At 37.8% G+C, this 19,206-nt stretch overlaps 1 protein-coding gene across 1 annotated transcript in view; it reads left to right on the top strand.

Moving 5' to 3' along the window:
• The window catches only part of LOC135467102 (echinoderm microtubule-associated protein-like 6), a 36,896-nt gene that overhangs the window by 2,200 nt on the left and 15,490 nt on the right, over positions 1 to 19,206 (top strand). Inside the window, exons 3-24 of the mRNA XM_064744863.1 lie at positions 348 to 446; positions 687 to 941; positions 1,744 to 1,879; positions 2,421 to 2,622; positions 2,879 to 3,016; positions 3,655 to 3,911; positions 4,446 to 4,658; positions 5,193 to 5,360; positions 5,707 to 5,923; positions 7,006 to 7,192; positions 7,950 to 8,055; positions 8,552 to 8,645; positions 9,448 to 9,548; positions 10,317 to 10,519; positions 10,984 to 11,223; positions 12,788 to 12,989; positions 14,168 to 14,260; positions 15,030 to 15,161; positions 15,954 to 16,219; positions 16,978 to 17,179; positions 17,672 to 17,792; positions 18,901 to 19,000. Coding sequence (XP_064600933.1) covers positions 348 to 446; positions 687 to 941; positions 1,744 to 1,879; positions 2,421 to 2,622; positions 2,879 to 3,016; positions 3,655 to 3,911; positions 4,446 to 4,658; positions 5,193 to 5,360; positions 5,707 to 5,923; positions 7,006 to 7,192; positions 7,950 to 8,055; positions 8,552 to 8,645; positions 9,448 to 9,548; positions 10,317 to 10,519; positions 10,984 to 11,223; positions 12,788 to 12,989; positions 14,168 to 14,260; positions 15,030 to 15,161; positions 15,954 to 16,219; positions 16,978 to 17,179; positions 17,672 to 17,792; positions 18,901 to 19,000 — 3,732 coding nt within the window. The remainder of the gene's footprint in view (positions 1 to 347; positions 447 to 686; positions 942 to 1,743; positions 1,880 to 2,420; positions 2,623 to 2,878; positions 3,017 to 3,654; positions 3,912 to 4,445; positions 4,659 to 5,192; positions 5,361 to 5,706; positions 5,924 to 7,005; positions 7,193 to 7,949; positions 8,056 to 8,551; positions 8,646 to 9,447; positions 9,549 to 10,316; positions 10,520 to 10,983; positions 11,224 to 12,787; positions 12,990 to 14,167; positions 14,261 to 15,029; positions 15,162 to 15,953; positions 16,220 to 16,977; positions 17,180 to 17,671; positions 17,793 to 18,900; positions 19,001 to 19,206) is intronic.

Genomic DNA, 19,206 nt, shown 5'->3' with positions numbered 1-19,206 from the left:
CTGAAATACCCCAGAAAGGCACATTTAAGCATACACTTTAACTTGTGTTGTGAAAACAGTGTGCTGCGCCGTTGTTTTGTGGAAAAGAGTCTGATTGTCCAAAAAACAGAATGGGCAGATTCCCCTTGTACACATTTCATTTTAAGAATTAAACGTGAATTTGACACTTGACAAGTACATGTATATTTATAATGTCTTAGTGTATGTATACATATAGTTTGTTTTGTTGAATTCAATTGTTTTAGATCCTTTTTGGTTTTTATAGTTTTTTTTATTTTTCATTTTTGAATGTATAGTTTGGTTTAAGTTAACAAGCATTTCAAGAGATTTGATATGTATTCATGCAGCGTTTGGCATCAGTTGGAATGGATCAGCATTCCACCATCAATGTCTGGGACTGGAAGAAAGGGAAGATTTTAGCCACAGTACGGGGACACTCTGATAAGGTAAGAACAAGTGGTTAGTGAACATCAAAATATTTATGACTGTATTTGATGAACTACCTTGTATGAGGACTTTATGTCATGTTTGTAGTAAGCTTTTGTGTGGAAACATTCAATGGATCTGCTCAGGCATAAGTTGAACATTCTGTTTCATGTAATTAAGTCATAAAGGTGACTCGTTGTATGGACAGGTAGATATGGGAGATACTGATTCTCGTGAAATAACCAGCATTTCTTTTGAAGGTATTTGACATCCAGTTCCATCCATTTCAACCCAACACTATTGTCAGCTGTGGAGTGAAGCATATCAAGTTCTGGACCCTGTGTGGAAATGCTCTCACTCCAAAGAAGGGCGTTTTCGGCAAGGTGGGAGAGATCCAGACTATGCTATGCTTGGCTTTTGGTCCAGAGGATGTAACATATGCTGGTACATTGGGAGGCGACATCTATGTTTGGAAGGGGAGTGAACTCCAGAGAGTTATTCAAGGAGCTCACAAGGTAACCCAGCGTTGACATGACACACAATAAAGAAGAGAAATTCATACTGATATATTCATAGATGAAAAATACAAAACAACAAAAGAATCAAACCCCTCCCCCCCCCATACAGGTCGATAAAGTTAATCGAATAACATACAAAGACTTCCAACTGGGGTGATGGAGAATGTTTACAAATGGTACCTGGCTAGAAATACTTGGGGAAGCAAACGAATTGTTGTGTTCCTGGATGTTGTCATGTCCGAGGGAAGGTACCCATTGCGTATCACAGAATCCTGAAATTTCCTCTTTCTCGAAGAAAGCACTTTATTAGGCTTATTGGAAGGGAGTGGAGACGGAGGCCTGTGGACAGCATTTTGTAAATGGGGAGAAGTCAAACAACCCCAGGTCTGACTCGATGGTTTTGATCTCAAAGACAGTTGAACAGTGTAATACAACTTCAATCATTGTGTACTCCTAGCGGCTCTATCGCTCATGGGCACCCACGAAAGTTCCTTTTTAGAGGCAAATAAATGTCAGAAAATATAATTTCTTTGGTGCTGAAATTGAATTGATCTCAAAGACTGTATTTGTTGAACAGTGTAATACAACTTCAGTGAAGGTGTACTCCTAGCGGCTCTATCACTCAGGGTCAGTAACTTGGTAAGAGAAGGGGAGGTCACTCTCAAAATACAATGACAATGACAATATAGCACAGCTATTCGGAGAACAACATGATCATCACGTACATATTAAAACATGGATTTTATGTCAGTGAGTACAAGCGCATGTTTAAGAAAGGAAAATATTTTGCATGTCTCAGGGACCGGTCTTTACACTTGATTCATGTGATGATGGCTACTCGTCTGGTAGTAAAGATGGCACAGCAAAGTTGTGGGACTCAGACTTCAAACCCATCACAACTGTTGACTTGACAACAGCTTCAGATGGATACAAAGGTAATTCTAATGTTATTTAAGAAACACATCTTTACAATGACAGTGACATTCTTCAAAAATTTAAGGTCATCTTACATGAAGGCCTCTTGATAAGCGAATGGACCATGTTAAAAAATAAGATGTCAAACATTCAACAGATTGACTGACAGATTGAGGAATTTATAGAGCTCCTTTTCACAGATAATTTAACCATATAAACTGACTCGCTTCATTTTACATTGATTACATGTGATTTTATTTTTATTTACATGGAAAATAAATTGAAAGAAATTTACAGGAGAAATTGGACTGGTTGTGTATATTTTTATGTATTAACTGTACATTTCAGACTTTAACATTTAACTTGTACATGTTTAAATGCCATGGTGATGTGACTGTTAACTTCAGGGAGATTTAATGGCATTGATTGCCTTGAAATAAAACATTTCTTTTCTTGTTTTTGCATGTGATTTAATACAACAATATGTTACTTTATTATGTATGTCTTGTTTTTTTTTAGGAATGCCCTTGATGTCTTACTGTAGTGTGCTGTGTTTTTCAGGTCTATGTGTACGCAGTGTTTGTTGGAGAGGGGACACAGTTCTCATAGGAACTCAGGACAGCGAGATATTTGAGGTGGCAGTGAGGGAGAGGGAAAAACCAACCTTGATTGCACAGGGGCATGCAGAGGGAGAGTTATGGGCCCTTGCAGTTCACCCAAAGAAACCTGTGTTTGTGACAGGAAGTGATGACCAGACACTTAGGTATGATCATGAACTTTTGAATGATCATATCCTGTGTCATATTTGCCAAAACCGAATACACGAAAAGCTTGAAGGCGGCAAGGGGAATTTAAAAAAATTTTGTTCAATCTTTGTAAGGTCTTTGACACATGTTGATGGCAGGTAAACTGCTACTAAAAACTATTATATGGTGAAAAGAAGTAGAAAGATAATATACATGTATATCTCTGAACTTAAATGTGTTTCTTAAATACTCTTGTGGCTGTGTGTTTATCAGGTTGTGGAATACCAGTAACAAAGAGCTGATGTCGAAAACAACTTTAGACCAGAAGATTCGTTCCTGTGCCTTTGATGGGGAGGGTTCTCATATCGCTGTCGGCTTGACAGACGGATCTTTCATGGTCCTGAGATCAAGGTAATATTGCAGTAAATGTCAGTTTATTTAAAGATGCAATTTGATCTTTAATACAAATATGGTTTACCTTAAAGGCTTTATCTTTAATAGTAAATGGGAAAAAGTCTCAGAAAAGAGAAGATTGTTTGAATTGTTAAGAAAGGTGAAGAAAAATGAAACCAATAAAATTTCTTTGGACATTTTTTTGTCAGTAGTGAATTAGTATTTCATAAATTGATTACATCAGTTTTGCAGCAGTTCAAATAATTTAAGGGGGGGATATTTTCAGATGAGGATTGTGTACTGTGTTCCATGATGTTTGATGTTTAGGAAACATTACCATTTTTTCCGACTGACTTCATCCAGAATGGTTTCTTATTTAATGTCATCCTTGCAAAAATAGTTGTGTTCAAATGTTTGAAGGCCATAAGTGAGAAGGTCTGCCAGCAACCTGCGGATGGTTATGGGTTTCCCCCGGGCTCTGCCTGGTTTCTGCCCACCGTAATGCTGGCCACCGTCGTATAAGTGAAATATTCTTGAGTACGGCGTAAAACACCAATCAAATAAATAAATAAATAAATAAATTCAGATGTTTGAAAATGGAGACTTGTTTGAAGATGGATGTATGTTTGAAAATAAAGACATGTTTAATTTGGCAGAGATCTGTCAGAGGTCATCCATGTCAAGGACAGGAAAGAGGTCATCCATGAGCTCAAGTTTTCTCCTTGTGGGAAATTTTTGGCGGTTGGCTCAAATGACAATTTTGTGGACATCTACTCAGTAGACCAGCGTTACAAACGAGTTGGTACCTGTTCAGGTAGCTCCAGTTTTATTACACACCTGGACTGGTCTGAGGACAGTAAATACCTGCAGACTAACAGTGGTGCAGCCGAGAGGCTCTTCTTCAAGATGCCTAGTGAGTATGACCGCAACAGTGTGGCTTTAATGCAGATTAATTTTGTTGTCTCCGGAGTATGGTGTTGTATCATTTCTCTGCTGACAGGATTTCAATGCTGTTATACTCAAACATTTATATGGTATAAGTTTTGACAACATGGGAAAGACACAGGCAAATTTCGAGGTAAATAATGAGAATCAGTTTTGTATTGTCAGAATCTTGTGTTATGCCATTAGTGAAAACTTACTAGTCGACCTCTGCTGTTCATGTTATCCTCCACATGGTCATGGGTGGGGGGGAGAGGGTTTTGTTCCTCAGCATCTGAGATGTGACATGCAGTGTATCATCATGAAGGCCATGGAAGTGCTCATGCTGCTATGGCTAGCTCATCAGTAGCTTTACATCAAGTGGCTCGTTAGCTACAGTTTCCAGTGTAATAGTCCTGCAGTTAATTTGACCATAAATTTCACAGTCATCGGATAAGCAAGAAACAAATCTGGACTGGCAGTGAGTTTATTTAACACATGAAATATAATTTGTCTCCTTGAACAGCTGGAAAGCAGGCTACCAACAAGGAGGAAATACAGAGCATTCATTGGTCAACCTTTACCGGTGTCCTGGGGGCAGAGGTCAATGGTATATGGGAGAAGTACACAGATACAAATGATGTGAATGCTTTGGACGCTTACTTCAGGGGAGAAGTATCAGTGACTGGGGATGATTTTGGGCTGGTCAAACTACTCAGATTTCCATGTCTAAAGAAAGGTAAAGTAGCTGGAAATTCACTTCATATTGCTTGTACTTTTTTTTGTCTGTTATTGTTGAAGATTTCTTCTGGTTCTTTATCTTGGCATTTTTCAAAAGCACCTGGCGTCTCCTTTCCAAAAGTCAATTTAAACACTCTTATTCTGTGAGTAAGATGATATGAATACCGTCTTTCTTTTTCTTTCAAAAAGCGTTTCATGTATAAAGCATGTTCAGTCACACTATATAGGCTCAAAATTTTATCTAAATAGTATATAATTTATGGACATCTCCAACCAACAAGCTGCCTTGGGTTTCTCAAAATGCTCGTGGAAATGCACGTGTTTCACCTTCTAACCAGAAGTAGTTTTTTTTTTTTTGTTCTCACTCTGGTTGGTAAAAAAAAATGGAGTAAAACCACTGTAAAAATGTAGAAAACTCTTTTAACACATCATTTTGATGACAAAACTGTCTGTCAATTTTATTATGTGACTGACTATTATAACCTGGTTTAACATTGTGTTTTGCTTGACTGGCAACATTTATGATTGTCAGGAGCAAAGTTCAGGAAGTATGTGGGTCATTCGGCTCATGTGACCAATGTACGGTTTACCAATGACAAGACGTATGTGATATCCACTGGAGGAGCTGATCATGCTATATTCCAGTGGAAGTTCTACCAAGATGGCGCCATGACAGATGACCATGATCAACCTCAAAATGGTAAGTAATCAGGAACATCAGTTCAGTTTACTTTGATTTTATCTGTTTACACATAGTTGGTGTTGGTGAATTTAATTTGAAAATTTCAGCAGTATTTTGTTGGTGAAAGAAGTTTAGTTTGAAAAGCACAGAAATCATCTCATATTGGAAAATTTTCTCTGGTAGGGAAAATTTTCATTGTGGCTGAAGTTGTGTAACAATTTTCTCTATATTTGTGTTTCTTTTATTTATGAAATGACGCTCATATTTGTATTTTATTTCATAAATTTGAAGAATTTTTAAGTGAGTTAATTGAAAAAAACAGACTTGTGGTTACTGACATATTGTGTTGTTATATGCGTCACAGCTTACATGGACTCTAACAGCGAGGACAGTGACTCTGACATGAGCGATGTTCCGGGACTCGACTCCGATGTCGAGAGGGAAAAACAGAAAAACTACAGCAGAACTTTGTACAAAGAAGATGCAGCAAAATTGAAAAAGCTCATGAAGGATGACATGAAACCAGGAGATAAGAGAAAAAGAGCACCTGCTGACGGGCTAAAACTGAAATATGTTCATGGGTATGGAGCGTTATAGATGGCAAACTTACTAATTTGTCATAGTTTTCTTTCTTTTTCTGCATAAAAAAGTCTTAAATGGTGTTTTCACATATTCAAAGTGTAAAGTGAGTAGGATTACCCATAATCGTTGGGATAAATAGTTATTCTAAACTATTCTGCTATCACTGTAATTGTTCAACTTTTTCGCATGTTTGCAAGGTGTTCAGCATATTCTGAAGGCATTATTCTGTGTGGACTGATAAAATTATCCTTTTTTGTGGAGCCTGAAATTGGGCAATCCAACCAATGTAGTTTTGTCTCCAAAATCAGATTATAAGTGTGCATAAATTGCCCTGAAAGCTGCTCTTTCATATGAAAAAAGTTGAGGAATTAGGGTATAAGTCTAATTAATATGAGGCCTATTACTTCATCAAAGGGATAAGTTGTGAATAGTTGATTTTGGAAGTGGACCTGGCTGGCTCAGACATTTAAAAAAAGTCCTGGCTTGCAGTGACTGTTATGTTCTTCAGTGACTGTTATGTTCTTCAGTGACTGTTCTTCAGTGACTGTCATGTTCTTCAGTGACTGTCGTGTTCTTGACCAATGAGGGCATGTGTTGTTTGTTCAAATCTAGCTCTTGCAGCTTTAGATGCACCTAAAAGTCAGGAAGTTTGCCAGGTCATGCTGGCTTCCTCTCCGGCCATACGTGGGAAGGTCTGCCAGCAACCTGCGGATGGTCGTGGGTTTCCCCCGGGCTCTGGCCTGATTTCCACCCATCATAATGCAGGCTGCCGTAGAATAAGTGAAATATTCTTGAGTACGGCGTAAAAACACCAATCAAATAAATAAATAAATCTGTTCATAAACATGTCTAGTGTCACATAAATTTTTCATTGATTTGAGTTTCCTTTATTGCTGATGCTGATCAATTTTTTTAGGGCAGAAGAAACAGGATTGCCTGGTGTAAACCACCAGCCTTTGGCAAGCTGCTGAAATCATCCCCGTGTGGCATAAAACACCAGTCAAATAAATACACAATTTTTTTTAGTCGTAGACTTAATTATTGACCTTTACCCTTGACCGTCTTGTGACTCTCCCTTCAGGTACCGTGGTTACGACTGCCGTAACAATGTGTTCTACACCCAGACTGGGGAGATTGTGTACCATGTGGCGGCAGTGGGGGTCGTGTACACCCGGGAGAAGAACGAACAAAGGTTTTATGTGGAGCACACAGACGATATCCTCTGTCTTTGTATACATCCTCTAAAAGACTATGTGGCCACTGGACAGGTAAGCAGTTTGTTATATATTTCATTTATTTATTTGATTTGTGTTTGACGCTGTACTGAAGAAAATTTCACGTATATGGTAGTGGCCAGCGTTGTGGTAGGAGGAAACCAGGTAGAATCATGGAGAGACTCACAGCCTTCCGCAGGTTGCTGGAATACTTTCCCACATACGACTAAAGAGTGCATTGGTGGTTTGAGATGTGTAAGGAAAAAAAAAATTCATTGCAGTTTTTGAACATTTTTAAATTTGATTTTGAAGATTTCAGGGCTTCACAAAAAGTATAATTTTAGTCTTTAGTCTACACAGAATAATGCCTTCAGAATATGCTTGAATCAACTCCTTGCAAACATGCGAAAAGGTTGAAGAATTACAGTATATATAACAAATAATGTACAATACTGTGGGCCATATAGCATTTTATGGACTGTCCATATAATACCATTGGGTCCAAAGCATCGTGCATTAATATTTGTGGTATTATACAGAGTTTCTCTTTATATTTGATTTGGAGTTCATCATCATTTAGAGGCAAGAAAGAGATTTTCCAAGGGAAATAACTGTGGTGTGTGTTTGAAAAAAAAAAATGGCCTGCATCTGCCAGGTGATGTTAAAATGAGACATAATCTTGTTGATTAATCAGATTCAGAAAAACAAATAAACAGATTATCCCTATGTTTTTCAAAGTATTCATGATACAACATCATGTTGCAACGCAATGTTTTTAAATATGCTAAATGGTGAGCTGTACAATGTATAGGTTGGAAGGGACCCAACAGTGCATGTGTGGGACACTCAGACTATGAAGACTGTCTCAATACTGAAAGGTCAGCATCAAAGAGGAGTGTGTGCCGTGGATTTCTCAGGTAGGTTAGAAATGTCCTTTAACCCTCCCTAAGTAACGTAAAAAAGAAACGGATAACCTCATAATCAGAAAAAGTTTACTGGCTTTCATCACATCCTTCTATCGCCTTTGCAGACTTCATGTGTCCTTTGTTTGTGTATATGTTTTGAGGCCTTTCACTTTTTGTTTTTTATCTGCATCCACAAGGAACTGGGGCAAATTCCATAAAACCAAATTTCATTTCAAAATTAAAGATGTAATATAAATGCCTATTTTTGGACCATGGACAAACTGTGAATATTTGGAAAGTGCAATATTGGGATGAATGGCGGCATTGTTCAAATTATTGAGGTCATGGAATTCATATTGTATTTAGGTATTGGAGAGAAGCTTGGCAAAACTGTGCAATCGGCACCAGTAGTTTTTGTCAGTGATTGTCGGTCTAATAATAACAATTACATTTCATCCGGCCATACTGTGCCTTAACTGATCTTCAAAATTCTACTTTTGTGTGTCAGGTGATGGTAAAAAGTTGGCTAGTGTTGGATTGGATGACAATCACTGTATTGTGATCTGGGACTGGAGAAAGGGAGAGAAGCTTGCCACAACAAGGTCAGTTTTGAGAGAGCAGAAGATTTGTCTGTAAATGTAGTCTTTAACGTATTTTTGATTATTCTTTATGAAGGGGAAACATGAAGTAGTTTGACTTTCTGTGGCTCCATACCTGAATGGCACCCTGTGACAATTGCCTGGCCTGGCTGATCATTTCCAGTGTTTGCACATGGTGTCGTGCCTTTGGTGGTGGTGTCATCTTGTTTTGCCAAAATATGGCATGTACGAAACACTTGGTTTCACAAGTTGGTTTTCATTCACATATAGTTTTTCACATACCTGATTGACTGAATTTTCACTTCATCCAAACTACAAGCCACTCTTTAAGTAACTCTTTGTGTGTCTAGCAGTTTTCCCGTCAGTCAAGTTTTGAACGTCCCATCTTTTAGCATTTGTCAATCAGCCAGGTTTTTCTAACATCCTATCTTTTAACACATGCTTGTGAGTCATAATTTTTAACCTCCTGCGTTTTAACATTTGCCTGCTGGTCAAATTATTAACACGCAGCCCTTTAACATGGGGGGTTAGTCTAATTTTTAATGTTCTGTCCTTAAACATGGTCTTTTCACATGTTAAAATGATTTTTATGTTTAAATATTTTTGTGAGGGACGTTATAAATTTTAGGAACTTTATTACCAATTTTTAATGGTAACATGTACACATATGATATTTTGTGAGCGGTAATTGTTTGGGCTATTTTAAAATATCAAAAATTTGACTAGACTTGTGCTGATCAAGCTTTTGCCAAGAATCTCTTGGTGTAGCCTCTTTAATAGTCATATTTATTTGATTTGATTTTAGAGGACATAAAGATAAGATCTTTGTGATTAAGTGGAACCCCATGGATCAGAACCGGCTGGTTACTGTTGGTGTCAAGCATATCAAGTTCTGGACTCAAGCAGGTAAAAGTTTACAGTTGAAACATTCACTTGACATGAGCAATGAATCACCACGCACAGTATATAGCTGATCATAAGTCATGGATTTCTAAGCGATCTTAAGTATAAAAAATCAAACTATCAGTGATTAAATTTAGTGCGTTCCTTTTCGTCATTTTAGGTGAAATTTGTTTTGCAATAACTTACCCAGAATTTATGTTCTGAAGCGATGTTTTGATCTTAGTACATAAGAAGTAATAATTTTAAATTGATGTGAAATTTTGACTTAAGTCTAAGATCTCTTCGTGATCCAGTGACACGGCACTCACATTTCATCCATTTGTAAACCTGATTGCTCTCACGTAAGTGAAAAATTTGTGAGTTGTGTTGAAGGATTGGACCACAGTCTCTCGGATTAAATTTCTTGCCTCACTGCATGTGGGACGGGAGACGCCGCTTGTGTGGCTGTTTGCACGTTGAAGACCACCTGTCTTCCTTCTACCTGTTTTCTATCTGTATGCACAAATGGAAAAGTCCATCAGTAACTTGCCACAGATGATTTTCTCCACCTGAATAAGTGAAAAAAATAAAAAAAACCTTTTTCCTCAACCTTTTCAGATATGAAAGTGCAATTTATGTGCATTTATGATTTGATCATGGAGACAAAACTGTATTTGGTTGGATTTACAGTAAAAAGTTAAAAACCAAAAAAAAAAAAAGTGACACATTCTAGAGCAATACATTGAACAGCAATCAAATAAATAAATCAAACTGAGTTGATATTTGTGACAGGGGGTGGCTGTACGTCCAAGCGTGGCACTCTGGGTAATGTGGCTAAGCTCTGTGACATGATGTGTGTGACTCACGGCAAGACGGCAGAGGTCTGCTTCTCCGGTGGCAGTGACGGCAACATCTTCATCTGGCAGGATGTCCAGCTCCTCAAGACTGTCAAGGCACATGAAGGGCCCTGCTTTGCTATGCATGCCCTTGACAAGGTGAGAGAGATGAAGAGAAATACATGTACTCATGAATGGTGTTTCTACATCCAATTAGCAGTTTTGGGAGCCTTTATGACCATGAAAAGACCTTACACTGCAAAATGATGTTGTAACTTTAGCACAGGCAGGGCTAATCCCTTATGTATAACGTGGAAGTATTCATGGTCAGTTAAAACTGCCAGCAGAATATCATACTTCCAAACATCAAAACCTAATGATTTTTTTTTTTTTTTTGATTGGTGTTTTATGTCGTACTCAAGAATATTTCACTTATACGACGGCGGCCAAAACCTAATGCAGAACATAATTACAAAGCGATGAATCATGGGTTCATCATTTCTTGATCATAACGGCTGATACATGTGCAGATATTTTGCTCTTAGTCAAAGACGACTTTTGTCATGTATGTATTATTATTATTATTACCAAGCTGTTTTAATTGAGACATTTTGTTTTTGCAGGGATTTGTTACAGGTGGGAAAGATGGAATTGTGGGTCTGTGGGATGATTCGTTTGAACGCTGCCTTAAAACCTATGCCATCAAGAAAGCAGCACTGACCGCAGAATCCCATGGGATTTTGTATGAGGAATCACCTGCTGTACGCGCTATAGTTCTCGGCCATGGGAAAATCTTAGTGGGAACAAAGAACGGAGAAGTGCTGGAAGTCGACAAATCTGGGCCAATGACAATGCTAGTTCAGGTGCGTGACTTCAGAATTTCAACATTGGTATCTTGCCCAAAAGTGCCTTGATTCTTCAACCTTTTTGACTGCCTCTGCTGCCAATATTTCAAACCATGAGAGAACTATGGGGTGTAGAGAAATACTTTGCACGGTTTTATGAAACTTGCACCTGTAATGACACAAACAGATCATTTTAGGGTAATTTTCGTAATAATTGTATGCATAAATTCCACTAAAAAAATGCCTTAGAGTGTTGAAAAGGTTGAAGATTTACAGTATGCTATTTAAAAAAAGGTAAAGGATATTGTATATAAATGAGCTACAGCTTTTGATGTTGAGTATCTTTGATAAGATAACAATGTGTCAATAATAATGAGATTTTTTTTTTTTTTTGATTGGTGTTTTACGCCGTACTCAAGAATATTTCACTTATACGACGGCAGCCAGCATTATGGTGGGTGGAAACCGGGCAGAGCCCGGGGGAAACCCACGACCATCCGCAGGTTGCTGGCAGACCTTCCCACTTATGGCCAGAGAGAAAGCCAGCATGAGCTGGACTTGAACTCACAGCGACCACATTGGTGAGAGGCTCCTGGGTCATTACGCTGCACTAGCGCGCTAACCGACTGAGCCACGGAGGCCCCAATAATAGTGAGATGTCTGATGAAGGAAATGATATACTCCATGAGTATAATTGTCATTTGATCGGGCAAATGTAAGGAAACTGAACTATAAGTTTGTAAGGAAATTTATGAGATGTATATGTAACCTAACCAGGTTCACTGGCGTGTCATGCAAAATGCCTGCATGGTTCTTGTGTCATGCAAAATGCCTGCATGGTTCTTGTGTCATGCAAAATGCCTGCATTGTTCTTGTGTCATGCAAAATGCCTGCATGGTTCTTGTGTCATGCAAAATGCCTGCATTGTTCTTGTGTCATGCAAAATGCCTGCATGGTTCTGGTGTGATTTGTCTCTGGTCCTTATCCTCACTCATCGTGAATAGCCTAGTAAATGTATTCCTTATTCATTCACATCTTGGCTTTATTTCCCTAAATGGGTTCCCTTTTGCAGGGATTCCACCAGAATTAGTCCAAACCTATTCTGTTTCTTCTAAAATTTGGAACACCTGGTGTCTTCATTTTAGCCAAAACATACTTAATTCTAGCAGGACTATTGAGTTTCTCTTTTCTCACATGGTTAGACCATGTAATGAACATCATACTCATATCTTTACTTTTCCAAAAGGTAAAGAAACATATTATTCTGCTTTCAACACTACTAATATCTGTCCCAAATTTTAGAAGAATTGGGGTGGCAAAAGGTGCTCCAAGCGAAGTTTTGGTGATATCAAACAGTTTGTATTGTATTGTAATAAAACATGAATGTTACATTTTCACCGGAATCCAAGCAGATGCCCCTAGGAATATAAACACAAACTTAAATACCCCCCTATTTTTAAAAATTTTTTTTTAATTACATGTAGTACATGTATATTTCTAAATTTCATCTCATCATACATGAGTGCGCTTTTTGCTTTCGCAAACCCTGATGCCTTTGTAACTCAGAATTCATATTATCCAGGGCCACAAGGAGGGTGAAGTGTGGGGCCTAGCTACCCACCCGACCAAGGACATCTGTGCCACGGTTAGTGATGATAAGACACTGAGGCTCTGGGACCTGGGTCCTGAACATCGTCTCATCAACATGAAACAGTTGAAAAAGGCTGCAAGGGCAGTGGACATCTCACCAGATGGCAAGCTGATCGCAGTGGGACACAGAGATGGTAAAAAAATTATATATTCTCTTGTAGGCACTGTGGTTTAAATTTTAGGATTTATAAATGTTTAGCTGACATTTGCTGGGGTGGTGATGAGGTATTAATTAGGGTCTGTGTGTCAGACACGCTTTGGTTTCCTTGTAATAACTCCTCCAAATATTTTCCTATTTTCATGTGTAAGTTATGCCTGTCTAACATGAGGTATACAGTATGTCATCTAAATTTTAGCATTTTTCAACTGGCATATTTTGCTTGATTCTTAGTAATACATCCAACTTATATGGCCACCGAAAAGTTTTTTTTTGTTTGTGAAGTTTGATTCACTTCTTATCAGAAAAGCTTGAGTGTGACCATCAAAAGTATCATTTTAAGGCCTTTATGGGTTTCTGAACATTCACTTTTACATGCTGAACTATGGGTGACGTACAGTAAATTCTCTGCATATGGTTATTTAATGAACATCCTGAATGATTTTTAATCCTGGAAGATTGTCTTTACAATAATAACTTTCTTCTGGATTAGGTTTGTTGGCTTGGAATCTTATATTGCCAGTTCTACTCATACAGCACCTTAGCACTTAAGATTGGAAGTAAAGCATTTTATGATGGATAAAATTTGTTGTGGGTACATCTACACTTCAGTATGTAAACACTGATTTGTACAATGTGTATGACATTCACTGGATGTCATGTTTTATCATTATCAGTCACCAGTTTATTCCATGTATGTGCTCTAGTGTCCTTTGCAACATAAATAGGCGAGTTGGATTATTTGCTGCCAGAGTTAAGTTTTGTTTCATATTCAAATAATATTAATAAGTTGTTTTTATACTAAGGCTTCATGGACTGTTTTTTTGCATAGTGTATCTTCAACCTTATTGACCTTTAAAGCACTATTTTTCAGTGGAATTTATGCATACAATTATTACGAAAATGAAACTAAAATGATTTGTTTATGTCACTAAAGATGCAAACTCCATAAACCCGTGAAGATTATTTCTTTACACCCCATAGTTCTTTCAGAATGTTTCGAAATATTGTTTTGCAGAGGCAGTTGAAAGGGTTGAAGAATAGTAACTTTAGGTTTTTTTCCTGTCTTTGTTAGATACATGTAGATTCCAAGAGCTGTGCTTTTCTTGCTTGTTTAATGATTAAATAAGTTCTTAACTAACCCTGTGTTGTTAGGGAGCTTTGTGGTTGTGAACAGTGACACCATGGAAGAGATGGCATCATTCCACGACAGGAAAGAGGAAATCTCAGACATCAAGTTCTCCCCAGGTGAGTCTGACATCCCCAGGTGAATCTGACATCCCCAGGTGAGTCTGAAATCCCTAGGTGATTCTGACATCCCCAGGTGAGTCTGACATCCCTAGGTGAGTCTGACATCCCCAGGTGAGCCTGACATCCCCAGGTGAGTCTGACATCCCCAGGTGAGTCTGACATCCCTAGGTGAGTCTGACATCCCCAGGTGAGTCTGACATCCCCAGGTGAGTCTGACACTGAAAAAATCAATTTCAAGCTCAAATGATTTCATCACAGACTTTTCTTCAGTCAGGTCTCATTACATTATGTAGGTCACAAGAGATATTAACCGACTCCATCTACAATGCCAAATGCAATAACACAACCGTGACTTTTCACTATGGTAACTGATATGATGTGGAATCGCTGTCGTTTGCTGTTTGAAATAATGTGCTTGAAAATTATGTGAAACGAAATTTGTTGCTCCTTATCTTCACGTTTTCCTGTTACCTCGACAAGACAAAAGCAGGAGGCAGTCACAAACTTCTAATACACTTGTGTGTGTTATGTAAGTGAGTAGTGAGATGCATTTCTTATTTATTTATTTACCTATTTATTTCATTGTTGTTTTACACATACCTTTGCTAGATACTCAAACAAGTGGTAGGAAACCGAGCAGAGCTCTGGCAGAAACTGAGACACAAAACAAATACAAAGGATACATATATTTTGCCCCTTTCCCATTTTACCGTTAGTGAAAGGACAGTAAGTGTTTCTGCATGTGTTGTGTATTTTATTCACACAGACCCTGGCAAGTACTTGGCTGTAGGCTCTCATGACAACTTTGTGGATATCTACAACGTCCTAGGCAGCAAGCGGGTGGGCATATGCAAGGGGAGCTCCAGCTATATCACCCATCTGGACTGGGACAGGAATGGTAAAGCCTTAAATACTTATTAATTTCTGCAAGTAAATCTGTTGCAGCTGTACATTGCATTTCACAGGTGTTTTATTTTAGTTTGGCAGTATAGGATGCAGGTTTGATATATCTGTGTCCATTTGTTTGTTAAATACATGTACATGTATGTCTAACAAGAACATAAAATACATGTACATGTATGTCTAACAAGAACATAAAATACATGTACATGTATGTCTAACAAGAACATAAAATACATGTACATGTATGTCTAACAAGAACATAAAATACATGTACATGTATGTCTAACAAGAACATAAAATACATGTACATGTATGTCTAACCAGCAGTGGCACAATTCATTTCTTGTCCTGATTAAAAATTTAAAATCATGAAAACACTCATTCATGAATGGCAAGTTATATTATGGAATAGCATTGTCTGTCTTTAAGTCTGTCTGTCCATTTGTTTGTCTGTCTGTAAATTTTGCGCGGATTAACTCCATATCTGCAGTACTACGTCACTTAAACTTACACCTACCATTGGCCGAAAATCTAACTGAAAATGAATCCTGAATGGAGGCTTCAAATTATTGCTGTTTGTAGCCCACTTCAGAGAATTTTACTTCATGCTCATGTGTCAAGCTTGGATTGAGTGTTAGGCGAGATGGAGAGACTAGTGGTACCATTTGGTAAAGAAGTATAACACAGCAGGATGAAATTGATTTGGCCACATGGAAGGGGCATTAATCTTGGACTTCAGGTAATCAACCAATTGGTTGTCTTCAAATGATCATGATGTGTTTTTCAGGTAAACTACTGGTAACTAATTCTGGAGCAAAGGAGCAACTGTTTTTTGAGGCACCCAGGGGAAAGCGTATCACATTGAAAAGCGCTGAAGTTGAGAAACAAAAGTGGCACAGCTGGACATGTGTTCTGGGTCTGACCTGTGATGGAGTGTGGCCACCCAAATGTGACGTCACAGACGTCAATGCTTCTGCCCTGAGCCGTGATGGACGCTTGCTGGCAACAGGCGACGACTTTGGCTTTGTCAAATTGTTTGAGTATCCAGCAAAGGTATGTTCATTTAACATGAAATTGGATTTAATTTAACAATAAAATGGATTTATCACAAAAAAGCAGATATTCATATGGAGTCAGATTATTAGATATCTTTGTGATGTCTACATTTCAAAGTCATTTAATGCATAAGAGATAAATATGTCTGTATATTAGATGTTCTTGTGGGATCCTTGCATCCTTACCTGGCACTTATGTTCAGGGGGTAGCCAAATACTGGTCAGATCAGTGTCCTTGTGATAGTTGCTGATGTTTTCAGCATGGCATTCCAGTGAGGCAGCATTACAGATATGTCTATCTTTTATTTGGTATGCTACAATGTTGTCTGGCTTGAAACATTATTGCAAACACACATGTAGCAAAGCACACTTCATTCAGTGAAGCAGTTTCTGGGCAAATCACGAGTAAATATTTGTGTTATTCAGTTTTAGACAATAAAGAAAGAGTTACTATCATAATATAATACTGTTGTAGTGTAATTACATATAAGTCATTTTGTTTGTCTATATTCTGCATTTTTCATTTGTAAATGTAATTGTCATCAGGAATTTGCATTTTTGTTTGTCTACATTCTGTATATTGCATTCATAATGTCATGATGACATTGTGTGTATACACACATTACATAATGCATATCACATTAATGTTAAATGTTATTATGACATTCTGTTTGTATACCTTCTATATATATAGCAATCAGACTCATAATTATGACACCAGTTTGTGTAAATTCTGTGTATAACATACTGCTTCAGGGTAAATTTGCTAAGTTCAAGAAGTACATAGGTCACAGTGCGCATGTGACAAACGTACGTTGGACGCACAATGACAAGTACCTGGTGTCGGTGGGTGGGTCTGACACAGCGGTCATGGTGTGGTCACATGTGTACCCGGCTGAGCGTGCTTCCACCCAGGGGGAGAGTGACGAGTCAGACGATGAGTCTGAGGGGGAGGGAGGTACGTGGCCACGAAACTTTTCAATTATGTCATTTTCTATCACTTTTTTTCTTCAAAAACTCAATTTTTTTGACAGCTTTTTGTATACACATTGTTGTTTTCAATATGATTTTGAAAAACATCGAATTGTTCTTTTGTCATTAAAGGTAATAACAGTCCTACTGTATCATGTGACTTGTTAAAAATGTTAGGTAGCCTTGACATTAAATTACCGACCACCTGTCTCACCATGTTACAGAGGCACAAATGACACTTCTTTCAGTGAGGAACTTCCTGTTTTCTCTGAAGATCATGTACTCTAAATTAATTCTGTGAAATTTTTTCACAAGTGCATGTTATAATAAATGTGATCAATGCATATTAACACTGGTGTCAGGTCACATCACAGAGTAAAACTTTTTTAAAAAGAAGTCGAACTCAAAACATTCCTGTTTTAATGCTTTCTCGAATACAGTCTATATAGTGGAGATTTATGTGTTGTCGTTGTTGTAGGGTATGACAGTGATGTGGAAAGAGAGAGCACCATGGATTACAGTATGAAGATCTATGCCAACCCTATCAGGGAGAAGATAGGGGTGAAACCTCACCTACAGGAGACAGAGACTACAGCAAAGTAATACACATACAGGGACAATATAATATGTATATTATTTACACTATTAGCTCACCTGTACAAAGTCATACCCCAGAATATTGGTGGGCGCATCCAATCACAGGGAAAGCAAAATTGAAGTAAATGTTAGGGACGATATCTTAAAAAGTATTGCATATATTGAGCTGAGGTTTTACACACATACATGTAAAGAGCATAATATCATGAGGGGGGTGTTCAATCAATGAAGCATTACGTAGCCTGTAGATCACATGTAAGGTAAATTACAAAATTTATGACTTAGTGTATTGTGTAAATCTTATGAATGGTATCTCAAAAAGTAATGTATAATGAGCCGAGGTTTTGCATGCATGTAAAGCACAACACTAGAGGGATGTTTCATTGTTGATGAATATTAATTTCCACAGATTACAATATACTACAGGTGAGCTCTATGGTAGCCTTGCTGTCATATATAAATTCACATATGGGGGCAGGTACTGGCTTAGTGGTACATCTTTCAGCTGCTAGGACACATGAGGTGTTGATTCAGTCCCAACCATGAATAAGTGCATCCACTGTTTCTACTGTGCTCAAGGCCAACCTGTAGGTGGCCGGAAGTGACCAACAGTACTCATAGACCCATTCAGGGTGTCTAACATGAAGATTTGTTAAAAATTTGTATGTGAAAACTTGTATGTGATATGTGTAGAAATTTGTCAATTTGTTACCAAAAGGTAGTGGTTTACTCCATGTGCCAAATGTATAATCTACAGGTAAATTAGATTTGAACTCAATATGGCTGCCTGAATACACTTAAAGTCACCTGATACTTTTATATAAAATCTGCGAAAAAAAAAGGACTATTTTTTCCCCTCTTTTGATGGGTTTGTTGTTTCTCGGGATTCTTTTACCACGTTTGTTGTATCATCTATGAAAATTAATTGAACATAAGTTTTTATTACTGTATGGTCGATATTAAATATACAAGTTCAGAGTAAAAAGATAAATAAAACTGTTCTTACTTTTGAATCACATAGTAAAGTTCATGTATACATTGAAGTGCCAATATGTTTCAAAATATGGCAGAGATTAGCTTCTTATATGATCCTTTTTATTGATGTGTTAGGCCAGCTGTCAGCCGAGGAGCCCCAGAACCTCCCAAAGTTCAAAGGTCAGATCCTCCACCAGCTGCTGGAGGCAAGCGCAGAAAAACTACACAAGTTACAGTGAGTTATAGTGAAACAAATTGATTCCTCATTCTTACCAAATATCAGTTTAGTTACTGTAATATATACGTTTCACAATAATAATATCTGTGGTACCTTTGAAACTGCGCCTGAAATAGATCTAATGGGGAGGCAGCGGCACATTTTTTAATTCCTTCAGATGGCGCTAGTATGAAGCTGTTACATCAAAATTTGTTTGTCATGCA

The sequence above is a fragment of the Liolophura sinensis genome, chromosome 6 (genome assembly GCF_032854445.1).
Source record: "Liolophura sinensis isolate JHLJ2023 chromosome 6, CUHK_Ljap_v2, whole genome shotgun sequence".
NCBI classification, from domain to species: Eukaryota; Metazoa; Mollusca; class Polyplacophora; order Chitonida; family Chitonidae; genus Liolophura; species Liolophura sinensis.
This window is presented reverse-complemented; position numbering and strand designations above follow the sequence as displayed.